General features: G+C 43.8%; 1 protein-coding gene across 1 annotated transcript in view; it reads left to right on the forward strand.

The window, feature by feature from the left end:
* CDK15 (cyclin dependent kinase 15) overlaps nucleotides 1–10,508 on the forward strand; it is a 37,056-nt gene extending 26,548 nt beyond the window's left edge. The window contains 3 exon segments of the mRNA XM_056496346.1: nucleotides 26–165; nucleotides 5,298–5,435; nucleotides 7,777–10,508. Coding sequence (XP_056352321.1) covers nucleotides 26–165; nucleotides 5,298–5,407 — 250 coding nt within the window. The 3' untranslated portion in view covers nucleotides 5,408–5,435; nucleotides 7,777–10,508.
* The last annotated feature ends 1,664 nt before the right edge of the window (nucleotides 10,509–12,172 follow it).

Raw genomic sequence — 12,172 nt, forward strand, 5'->3', positions numbered from 1 at the left:
CTGTTCTTTCCTTCTCTTTTCCTAGGATGAGCAGGGTGCCAGCAGCAGAGAATTTGGCCTCCAGGATGCTCACAGCCTTCCCTCGAGGCCGAATCTCTGCACAGGATGCCCTTCTTCATGGCTTCTTCAGCCCCCTGCCTCCCCAGCTCCACCAGGTTCCTGCTGGTAAGTTAACTCTCAATTTTATCTTGCCAAGGAAGAGCTGCTGCACATGCTATTTACTGTGAGTTTCCTCTCTATTTTGAAAGTCTCTGCCATTCACCTGGGGGTCTCTCTTTTCTGCCTGCACTCCCTCCCCACTCCTATATGCTGCAAAGTTTACATCCTGTGGCAAATCTGACAACTTGTTTTTCTGTTTTCTTCTACTTGACTGTTGTTAATACTACAAGGGGACCTTGATGGGCTGCTGCCATGGTCCATCTGCAGAGCAGAGGTGTATATGCTTTGAGAGGTCATCTCTTCCCATTCTGTAACCCCAAGGGCCTGAACATTTCCCTGCTCACACTGTGTGTCCAGTGTAACTCACCCTCTGGTGCCTCCTGATGTTCTGAATTCCCATCTGCTCAGCATGGTGTGCTAGCCCCAATTCCTTGGACTGCTCCTCCTGCTCCCTTTTGATGTTGAGACAGCTGTTCCTTGTACCCTGTCATACCAGCTCTCCCTCAGTTTTACCTGCTTTATTTTCTTCTTCCCTTGCTCCCTTCTCTAAGCACACAGCTGCACACACAGTTCTGCCTCTCCTGGCCTCAGCTGATAACAAACACAGGGTGTCTCAAGCTGCAGTTCTGCTCCTCACTAGGAAAAGCTCCCTCCTATTGGGCTGCAGACCAAAGGGACCTCGCATTCCCTGTTGCCTCCTGGGTTCCCTGTACATTAGTTAGTTTGGTGGTGTACTTTAAGATAGGGGCAATTAAGAAAAAAGCCTTCAAGGGTGTGTTGTCAAGCTGTTGGAAAACCAAATTTCTGGCTCCTGTGACAGATCCCAGGTGCAGGAGCAGCCAGCTAGCATCTCTCCCAATCCCCCAAACTGCTGCCCTTCAGAAGGTGCTCTGTGTGTGTATGTGCTTGAGTGAGAGACATCTGCATTCCTTTTCTGTTCACCCAGCCACAGAGCACAAATCTACTTTGACACTTTTAGAAAAATGAAAAGATGGAATCTCGCAGGAGCCTGCCTGTGCCGGGGGGGGAGGAGGGGAGCATGCACAGCAGGAGGGAAGTTGACTTTTCTTTATACATATAGGGTTTTTTCCATGCAGAGTTTAAATTATGCCTGATAAAAGGAGTTTCGTGGATGTTTCAGTTCTTTCAAACCCTCCTGGCTTCCTCCCAATTAAATGAGGTTTGTCAAAGCCACAGGGCTCTGCTGCTGCCAGAGAGGCGGACAAGCACTTCCCGCAGTGACATCTCCAATCCCCAAGGGAGAAGATGAAAGTGTCAGTGCTGAGAGAGAGAGAGAGGGAGAGAGAGAGAGAGAGTGGAAAAAAACAGGTACAGAGACAGACAGTGTGAGAGAAAGGGAGAGAGTGAGGAGAAATAGAAGGAATGAGAAAACAGATTGGCAGAATGTGTCAGTCTCTCTGATATGCTGCCAGCAAGAGAACAGATTCATTTCACCTGGGTTTAGGCACCATCCCATATTTATTATGGCCCATATTGCAGCAAGAAGTGCCTTGTGGACAGGAAGCTGCATGGCGTTATCATAGCAACCAGTGTGTTGGGAGCAGAATCAAAGTGCACAGGGCTGAAACAAGTACAGTACAATCATGCAAGGCCATATTCATGGGTGACTCATTAAGCCTGTAAAATTTAGGCTATTCTGAATAATTCCCAATGTAGCCATTGCTATTGCCATAATTGTTTAAGACATTTGCTCTCTTGTGTCACTTTGGCATAACACTATTTTGGAATTTAACTATGTAATTTTAAAATTCTTGTTGCTATGATAACAGTGCAGATTTTAAATATATTCTGTTCCCATTTTGTTCTGGAGGATGCTGGCTATTAGTTGCCATCCTCTGAAGGGGAAAGTTAAAGCAGAAGGGCAAAGAGTGATCTGGAGATGAAGAGGGGGTTAATCCTGAGATGTGTGAGACAGTAAGAGGGAAACAATATTTGAAAAAAATAGAAGGTTCTCATAAGAAATTATTCTCTGTTTTTATGAAATAATTATATCTGTAACTGTCTTTTTTATGAGTTGTTATGACAAGCTGGAAGCTTGAGGATGTTTTCAAAGGTCAGTTCCTGGAAATAAATAATTGGAGAAATCACTGTTTAGAAGTTAGGTACCCCTCCAAATAGGATGTTTCTGATAATTAGGGGGAATGTTACTGGTTAGAGGCTGGCTGCTGCCCCTGGGAAGGGGGAGAGGGAGCACTTTGCTTCCTGGAGGCCAGCTCCTGGGGAGTGGAACAGGTTGCTGTTGCTCTGCTCATCTGAGCACAAAGTGTCCTTGAATCTGCATGTGCCACCAGCACCTCTCAGTATAAAAACAGAGAGAAGTGCAGGGGTTTCTCCAGCTCCCCTCCAGTGTGGCTAGTAGCTGAGAGGTGGCAGTGATGACATTTTGTAAAACCAGAGCATTTGCTGTCCTTTTTCTGGCCGGAGCAAATCCTGAGACAATTATCTTTGTGCAGTGCAGCCCTGCACTGCAGCAGCTCTGATAAAACGTCAGTCTAACCCTTTGCCACCTGCTAAAGCAGAATGTTTTCTGTCCAATTAATCCCTCCTGGAAGAAAGATGAGATCCTTGAATCAAGAAAGCATGAGCTGTGCTCTCAACTCAGCGTCAGTCCTGAAGTGCAAAGAGCCTTCTGAGGAGGTATCTCACTCTGTTGGTCAGACAGGTCAGACACAGTAACAATTGCAGCTTATTATTCTTAGTTATAGATTTGGTTTATTTTCCCCTCTCTTTTGGCCTCTGATGCTTTGGAGCAGGCTTGCCAGCAGGGAAGGTAAGCAGTGGATTTGGGGTTATCAGCAGTGCACTCCCAAGGAAACACCCTGCAAGAAGAGCTCTGGCCAAACCCTGCAGGCACAGGGGCCAGGGATGCCTGAGCTGGCAGCTCAGATCCTTTCCCCACGGGACCCATGTCCAGTCTCACAGAGAGCTGTCTCTCAGTGCAGGAGATGTTCAACCCCGTACCCTTGGCACAGCAGTTAGTGAATTCCAGGATGTGGCCATGAGGAGGATTATGTGTTGCATGGATGAGATCCTGGCTTTGGCCTTTTGGATACAATTGTTCTCTAACTGTTACCTCCCCTAGCAACACAAAACCAGAGCACCAGGTGATGAAGACACTGTACAGTTTCTCCTGACACAGCCCACTGTTCAGCCTTCCAGAGAAAAGTGATGTTCACTGCCATGTTAAGGTCTGTTGTGTCCAAACTAAGACAAAGCACGTAAACACGTGTGGGCAATGAGGAGGTTAAGGCTGCAAGCCATTGCCTACCAAAAATCCCATTACTGTTGGGATTAGCCAGCACTGGTAAGTGTTATTGCAGGAGACCTATAAAGGAAGAGCTGGCTTTCATGACCCCTTGGTTGGGTTGGCTGGTTTCCCTAGGTTCTCCTACACAGCTAAAAGGTTTATACAGTCACTTGATTTTCGTTTTTACCACTCTGCTTTGTGACCTCTGTACACAGCAAACAGATAACCTTCACTGCAAGTCAGATACAGACACCTAGAGAGTTCCTACCACTTGTATGAATCTGGTTTCTAATATGTTTTAATACAGGAATAAACCAAAGCTGGTGATGAGCAAGAAATCATCTGCCCCTCCTAAACCAGAAAAATTCTTATTTGTGAGGTGAAAGAACAAATCTTCACTTAACTCAGGAAAACCACCCCTCACTTCACCTGGTGTGATCCCCACAGTGGTGGAAGATCTACTTGCCTTCATACTGACAGGACATTAAAGTTTTGTGTTCTGTCATTAAGCCACCACCCTAGGAAAGAGCTGTTGCAGCACCACAGCAGATGCTTGCCAAGTGCACAGGACCCTGGACATGTTCCCCTGTTTAAGCTCTTCCCTGCATGCTGTCCTGGGGCAGGCATTGTGCTGGGCACCGTTCAGGAGCATGGGGCAAAGGGGAAGATGGGAAAAGAAGGAAAATTTCCTTTGCTCACTCCCCAGCTCCTGCTCTTGCAAAAGCAACTGGCGCAAAGTTTGGCCCACATGACTTGTGGAAACAAAGTCCTACAGACATGGATCAAATGCTCTGACTCCCATTGATCTCAGGCCAGAGAATCTCTATAAAGGTCTTATTGTTCAGGGAGACAAACCACTCTTGGGGGGAGTGCTGTTAATACTGCTCGTGGGGGCAGACACTATTGCATCAGGGGTTAGCAGATGTTTTTCTGTATTTTGTCTAATTGCAAGTTAAAGCTGAGGTTTCTTTAGCTTCCATTTTCCCTTTAACACTCTTAAATGCAAATCTGAAAAGATTTAGTTGTCTTGTTTGCTGTGAAAGACATCCAGACTGGAAGTCTCACATAGTCATTTCCCATCCTCAGGTGCACTTCTGACTTCACCCAGTTATCAGCAGGAATGAGTAAATGGGGAGGTAGTGATCAGGTTTCTGAGGCACAAAAGTTAAAGCTAAGTTTGAGATTGTGACAGCAAGCAACCATGAGCATAGGAACTCAATTAGCCTGAAAGACAACTATCTCATTATCTTTCCTAAAATGATATAAATACATAAGAATATAAAAATTTAAAATAAACTCTCTATTGACTGTCTAGATGACTGAATTTCCCTGCTCAATTTCTTTAAACACCCACTTTAGTATTTATTTATTCTAAGCGTGAAGCAGCTACGATAATTAGACTGTCAGATTTGGTAAGTTAATGAGGAGTCACTGGAGTGGAAGGTTTTGCATTTGTGAGATTGCTGAAGGAGAGAAGCTCTGTGCCTTCGCTCTATCTCTTTTTTCTTTTTCTTTTTTTCCCCTCTGCTGGGTGGGAAGGAGAGAGCTTGGCAGTGTGCAGATCCATTTGAATCCTTTTGATTAGCGGGTTGCATTTCTACCACTGTTCTACCAAATAGTATTTTGCTGGTTGCTCCAAGAAAAAAAAACAAAAAAAAACCAAAAGAAACTGCAGATGAGATTTCTAGAGAAGAGCGTCTAGATTAAAGAAATAATTTTCCAAAAACAATCAGAAGGAATGCAGCTGTGAGAAATAGGATCCTGAATTAGTTTATATTGTGGCTAATGTCAGAGTAGAGTATTAAGAAAGTAGCACAATGAAGGAAAAGGACCCTTTTGCAGCTTTCTCTTTAACCTGATTTTTCCACAGGACAATCAGTGCTCACAGTTCCAGGGGTGAGACTGCAACCTGAAATCTGTGACCTGTTTGCTTCTCACCAAAAAGGCTGTGTCTCAGGAGATTCGAGCAAGTTTTGGTAGAAATCATGGATGATTGAATAATCCTTGGGTAAGCATGTGGCTGCCATTGTCAAAGCTGCTGCCATCACCCTTAGCACATGAATTCCTTCATGTATTGAAGGTGGCAAAATAGATCTGATACTCAGGGTTGGATGATCACATTCCAGGGTGAGAACAAAGTGGGAAATCTCACATTCAGAGAGAAGAGATCAGCAAGCCAGTGGCCCCTAATTAACAATGCTCAGTGGTATCATGGGAGGTTTGGATTTGTTTTGTCATACTGCCAAGTCTCAGACCAGTGCCCTTTCCTCCAATGCCTCCCTAGTCAAAGTATTGCTTCATTTCCCCATTGCTTAAACTGACCAAATGCTTTGTTCTCCTTTGTCCTTGCCTACTGAGTTCGCATTTCATAGCTTGCTTGTTTTGATTTCACAAACATTGGAACCTGAGCAGAGCTAGGCAAAATCTCCTTATCTTGTAATATGCTTGGTTTTAATTAATCACTATTTCAATGTTACGCTTCAAAATGATGCTTCAGCATCAATATTTTTCATCTTTTTGTTACAAGAGACCAAAAGCTCACTTAAAATCACTGTTGTTGAAAGAAATTACCAGAAAATAGCTTTTTATTATATGCTGTCTCTTTGTTTACTTAGTGCATTTGTTAGCAGCATGTGTCCTGTCAGTGTCACTGCTGGGTCTGTGCTTGCAGGGCAGACCTGGAAACTGATTTTGAGGCCAAATTAGTTTGACTGTCTTATTGTCTGCCAAGCTAAGAGGCAACCTTAGGACAGCAGGACACACCTCAGCTACCCATCTGTGCTTTCAAATGCATCTAGATGGCATGTACCTGCTACAGGATCAGGTCCCAGCCAGGTCAGTGCCCGGTCTCACAGCCTCTCCATCCCTTCTGCCCTCATCATGTAGACAGCAGCAGGCAGAGAGGCCAGCCTGGAATCCTTTTAAGAAAGATCTGACATTGCCAGCACTGTGACCAGATTGGGTTTTGGAAGCAGCCTGGATGCCTTCCCTGCTCACCTGCTCAGCTGAGTGCAGACAGGATGGCTGCTCCCTCTCTGTGATCAGAGAGGAACTCATCCTGCCAGGAAAGCTGGCTGTCAGGTCCTCTAAGGCTTCTGGGACAACTCACTTGAGGAGGGCACTCATGCATCAGTGTTCAATGAACTTGGATTTGGCCCATTTTAAATGATTTAGAGAGCATTTCACAAATACATCATTTAAAATAGTGAAAACTTGCAACTAGTAGGAGAAATTCTTAAACATTTTTTAATATATTAACCTGGCCTCAAAATGATTGTGTCCCTTTTTTTTAGCTGCTTACAAAACATACTAAACAAGCTTAAATGTCAACTCAAGTTATCTTCTGCAGTTCATTGCAGGAAAACATTCTATATGTGATGGTGTTCATATTATTAATTCTCTTTTTTAAAATGGCATCTGGATTCAGACATGCAAGCAAGGTTATAAATGAAACAGTAATTTTTTTGTCATTTTAATAGGCTACCAATGGAAAGCAGGGGGCTCTGTATGCTTTTTCAAATCTAATGAGAGAGAGATAGGCATCTAAAGCACAACAGCCTCACGCTGGCACATGAGAGAATGGAATTTCCTGGGAACATAATGAAACTGGCCAGCCTTCCTGCATTTGCCAACCTGAGTTAAGTTACAAAAATAGACAAAACCAAAAAGCTAAACATCCCAGGCTCCATCTTGAATCCATGGGCCCTGAGCAACACAGCAAAGGACAAAACATCATCACAGACTCCTCCTTGTTCTCCTTTGGGTTTCAGGAAAAGATGAGATCCTGTCAGTTGTCTATCCCAGGGTGATATATACTCCTTGCCAACACTCCACCCATTTTCTACCCTATTCCATCCACCACTTTCTCTCTACCTGCTGAGAAGGAACATATGGGTCATTGGAATCTGCTACTGTTCTCATTCTGCTTCTCAAAATAAATATTCTGATAACTAATGCTGTGCTTCCTACATGTATGTGATACTGTACCAGCTAAGGATGGCTGAATCTATAGGAAGAGAAGAGCCTGTTTTAAACCAACTTTTAACAAGCAGAGTGACTGAAGGCACTAGCCCTGCAGAATATTTGTAATTGGGATTCATTTTACTTTTTGATTCAGGACTTAGGCCATGGATTTTTATCCTAATAGAATTCCTCTGCAATAGGGGCAGATTGTACCTTCCCTTACACCAAGGACCTTTGAAATAACTCTTTATGTTGACAAAATGAAGAAAAATCTTTGAGATTATAAAACAAGGATGCAGTTTGAGGGATGGGGTGTGTGTTTTTAAAAGTCACCTTTCAGCAGAAGAGAATGAAGTTGTGCAGATGTCCTGCCTTTTGTTTTTCAGAAAGCAATGTCAGAAGGATTGACTTGGCAAGGAAGATGTAACAGCACAGTCTGGACACTGGACTTGCAGAATATACTCAGCCATGTGTCACTTAATAGAGAGCTCCCTGGACCAGAAGATCGATGTACAAACAGGACAGATGGGGACTGACAATTGAAAGAATGCAGAGGCTCATCCAAGGCTTACAGAGACCTGTCATTCCTGGGGTGTGCCTACAATCTCCTTCAACAAAAGAGCTCCTGAGGGAAGGAGGGGATTAGTCAAAAGTTGAGTGAGGTCTCCAGGGAAGATGGTTTCTTGGATAGAGTTGTCAACAAAAGGAATTGTTTAAGACTATTTGTTATAATTTCCTAGAGGGAGCTTCTGCCATTACTAACAGGATTACCAGCATACTGGTTCCACACCAGCAGAGCATTAGACATGTGCATTGCAGACTGGTTGCTTAGAGCTGAATTCAGGGGTCTTATACAGCATCCCAAATGTGTGCAGGTGTTGATGAGCAGAGGGGAGATGGCAGGGAATTAAGATGCAGCCAAATGCAGTCCATTTTTGGTCCAGCTGTTGCAGAGAGTCCTGGCTCATTAATGAGTTTCCACAGTGTTTTAATCTCCTTGATCTCAAGGCTGCTGACAGACTATGAGAAGGAAAGCTAATCTGAGGTGAGTGCTGATGGGGATACACGGGAAATCAGAGACCTCTTTCCCAACTGCAGTTGCCGTGAAATTTCTCATAGAATTCTTCCTGGAAGAATTGGGAAAGCAAATAATTTACTGTGTTGAAGTACTAGTTTGCTTGATTTCAGTTATCTTGGGTACTTTGTCTTAGCTCTGGGACACAGAAACCAGTAGCCTTGGTGTAACCTTACAGCACATTTGGGAAGAAAAGACAAAGGTAAATCACCGAGGTGCAGACTTACAAATCTTCTTGAATATTTTAATTTATCTGAGAAAGTGTCACTGGCATGACTGGGAGAACTTCTCTGAGCAAGAATTTTGCAGAGCATTGAAGCACTGGAACAAAACCAGTTAAGGAGCTGTGGGTGGCAGTCGTAGGAAGATGAGCTTTCAGTGTAAGAGAGCTGCATCTCCAGCCCCACTCCAGCCCATCATTTACCAAACACACACTACAGATCTGGGCAGGAAGCAGCACAACTGTTTATGTTCCCCTTTGCCCTTGCTACAGACATAATTTCAGGAATGCATAGATTAGCTACATTAAGGGGACATAGACTATCTGCAGGCACTGCTCAGTTAAGAGGACAAGATTTTCCTTAGGTTATTTCCCTTAAAATTCTCTGCCTTGATGAAAGGGCAAGCTATGTCCCAAAAGTCTTTCTACCTCTAGTTTGCATGAACTTGGATCTCCCAAACATCTGCCACTCCCAATGACCTGACCTCCCTTTGCAATACTAAATGGAGCAGCTGTACATGATGCCCAAGCTGGGATAGGGGTTGTTTTGCATTCCTTTTGCATTCTTGGAGATGTCTGGACCAAAGCAGTGAGGAAGCAGGATCTCCAGGGCCTGCAGTGGGATGGTTGTGGCTAAATGTCTGCTCCTAATTGAGAGCAACTACATGCTCATGATACATTAAATGAAAGGATTTGTTTTGCATGGGCAGTGAGAGATCTGATGATGAGAACTGAGTCACTTTTCCTCATGGTCTATCCAGAACATTAATGGTAAATTTCTTCTGCCCTGGAGCAGTGGTACAGAATGGCTTTGCTGTTTTACATAGCTGCCACCCCACAATGCCATGCCATTGCTAAATTTAGCCATATGCTAAATTGCCAAAGAGTCAAATTATACCTTTTAATTCTGTATCTAGGGGGGCAGAAAGCCAGGAAGACCCTGGATATGCTGCAACCCTGCAGACTTCCCTTCATTAACTCTACATTGTAGGCCCAGTGCCTAAAACATGCCAGATCTCCTCTCTTCAACTAATGGGAATATTATTTACATCAGAAGGATTAATCTCAATAGATTTTCCATCCCTGGCCTGCACAATCTCAAGGGCAACAGCTTTTGGGGAAAATGGATGTAGTGTTGTAAAGAGTCAGAAAGAGTAGGTAACAAGAAACATGTCTGAATCCATGTACCAAGTTAGTGCCACCCAAAAAGGCAGCTCTGCTTCCCCTTATTTCCCTCCCTGCTTCAAGCTTTACAGTCTTTCTCTTTTTCTCTCTGGCACCTTTGTAAGCCTTTGAAGAACTGATTTAATTCCCTAAACAGATGGAAGACTATGAACTCTTTTGCTGACTTAGTTTTTCATTGTTTTAGTGAGCTGAATCAGATTATGCAGGGAGAGAAGTACCAGACTTCATTCATGGATGAGTGTGGAGTAGGAAAGGAGGAGGCAGAAATCCATACATTTCATATTCTCTTATCTCCAGCCTCCTTACCTCTAGTTCCTGTGGGGTGATCATCCCCTGTCACATCTGAGTGTTGTTTTGAGATAGTAACTGAATGGGTTCTGGCAAGTAAGTGCCCAGTACTGCTGTCATTTATGTGGGCCCATCTCAAATCCAAGTGTTTGCTGTTGGACACCTCACAAAAAGTCCCAGACGTTGGCAGAGAGGTGCACGACTGACCTTGTCTTTTTTTTCCCCAGAAAATACTTTCTTTTGGCAGGGGCAGGATGCTTTGATAAAGCAGCTGAGAATTTACAAATTGCATGTAAATGGAGATCATTGCGCTTAAGAGTCATCAAACTGTTTCTTCTCACCGTCTAATAAAAAACCAAAAACAAATCTGAGGTTTTTGAGAAATCCTTTAACATCTTCCTTCATGTAAAGAGAATTTAACATCAGACTTAAATATTTGCTTTAAAAACATCTGGAAGTAAATGAAATAACTTCTTTCCCAGGCCAGGATCCTGTTTTGTTTCAGCCTGGAGCAAGTTTGTTGGCCAAATTATATACACCCAAGAAAAGGCTTTAAAACCAGCAACCCCCTGTCTGTAACGGTGCAAGTGGGCAATGCTCTTTAAAGCGTGTGTGGGGGAGGGAGATGCCAGGAAACCCCCTCAGAAGGCAGAGCTGCATTTGGGGAGCCCAGATGAAAGCCCTGGTGCGGGTCATGTGACAGGTGTCACTGCAGTAATGATTTTGGGGCAGAGATAAAAGCCCCCGCCGGCTGGCCATGTGACGCCGCTTCATTACTGCCACAGCAGGTGGTCGGACAGCCTCAATGCCTTCCGTTTTTATTATTTTTTAATTTTTTTTTTTTTTTTTTATTCTGTGATAATGAGAAAATGTTTAAACTTCCATCCCTGTGTTTAAACACTTCTTCGTGCTGACAGCAGCAGGAGATGCCTTGATCAGCTGTCAGATGGGAAAGTGCAATTTTTCTGGAAAGTAAACAGCGTGTTTGCCGGTTGGAAATCATTTTCTGTTTGTTGGGACTGATAGTCGTGGTGTGATGGAGCCGTGTCACAGCATCTGACAACTCGGGAGTGGGGAACAGAAAACAGGCTGAGAAATCGGGTTTAGACTCTGCCTCTGATAACAGCAGCTTGAGATTTTTGACACTTCGTTATTGTTATTGTGTGGAAAAAAAACACCACTCACGGGTTGCTATGAAACTTTTAAAGCAGCGGCTCAGTGCCAGTGTGAATGTGTTGGACCTCCTAAAAGAAACTGCTGCGTTTTAATAGAAACTTTCCTAGGAGAAAATCAAAAAGGGCACGAAGCGACTGAGTAGGTGTGGAGACGTGTAGGGGTGAAGGTGGTCAGATCTTATTCCTGCCTTGCAAGAAGAAACAAAAAAATGTCTTTTATTAATAAACTTTACATGGTTCTGATGTCACCTAGGCTTGGGTAGCCCACTGGGAATTTCAGGTAAGAAAAGGAAGGCAAATGTGGTCACAGGGTCATGCAAAAGAGCTCAACCCCACCCTGAGCCTAGCTGAAATCAGAGGTGTTATGGACTCCTTCGGAAGTACCCTGGAACCCAGCTAAGTTAGCTTTAAATGCCAATCACATATTTAAAATTTTCCTGTTAGGCAAATACCTTCTCAAAGTCAATTCCTGTTGAGAAGAAAGAGATACAGATATTATACACATAAGTCTAATTAAAATTAGGGTTTGAATGTGCCTATGCAGAGCCACACACAACAGTTTTCCTAGGCAGACACAGACAACATCTTACGAGCAGAATCAACAAATCAACCTGATTTCAACACCGGGAAAGTGAATTACTCAGAGCGCTGCTCGAATCACGTAAAAAACATTCGCAGCAATTACATTACGTGAAATTCTTGGTAGTCTCCCAACAAATGCTTTCCTCTGCTGGCTGCACTGCAGCATTCTGCCTCTTCCTAAAGACCCCAAATAAAATCTTCCTGCCTGTTCCCCGGCCGGTAGCTCCCCCGCACCCCAAAATCCCTGGAGCCTTCTT

Source organism: Oenanthe melanoleuca, chromosome 7, assembly GCF_029582105.1.
Source record: "Oenanthe melanoleuca isolate GR-GAL-2019-014 chromosome 7, OMel1.0, whole genome shotgun sequence".
NCBI classification, from domain to species: Eukaryota; Metazoa; Chordata; class Aves; order Passeriformes; family Muscicapidae; genus Oenanthe; species Oenanthe melanoleuca.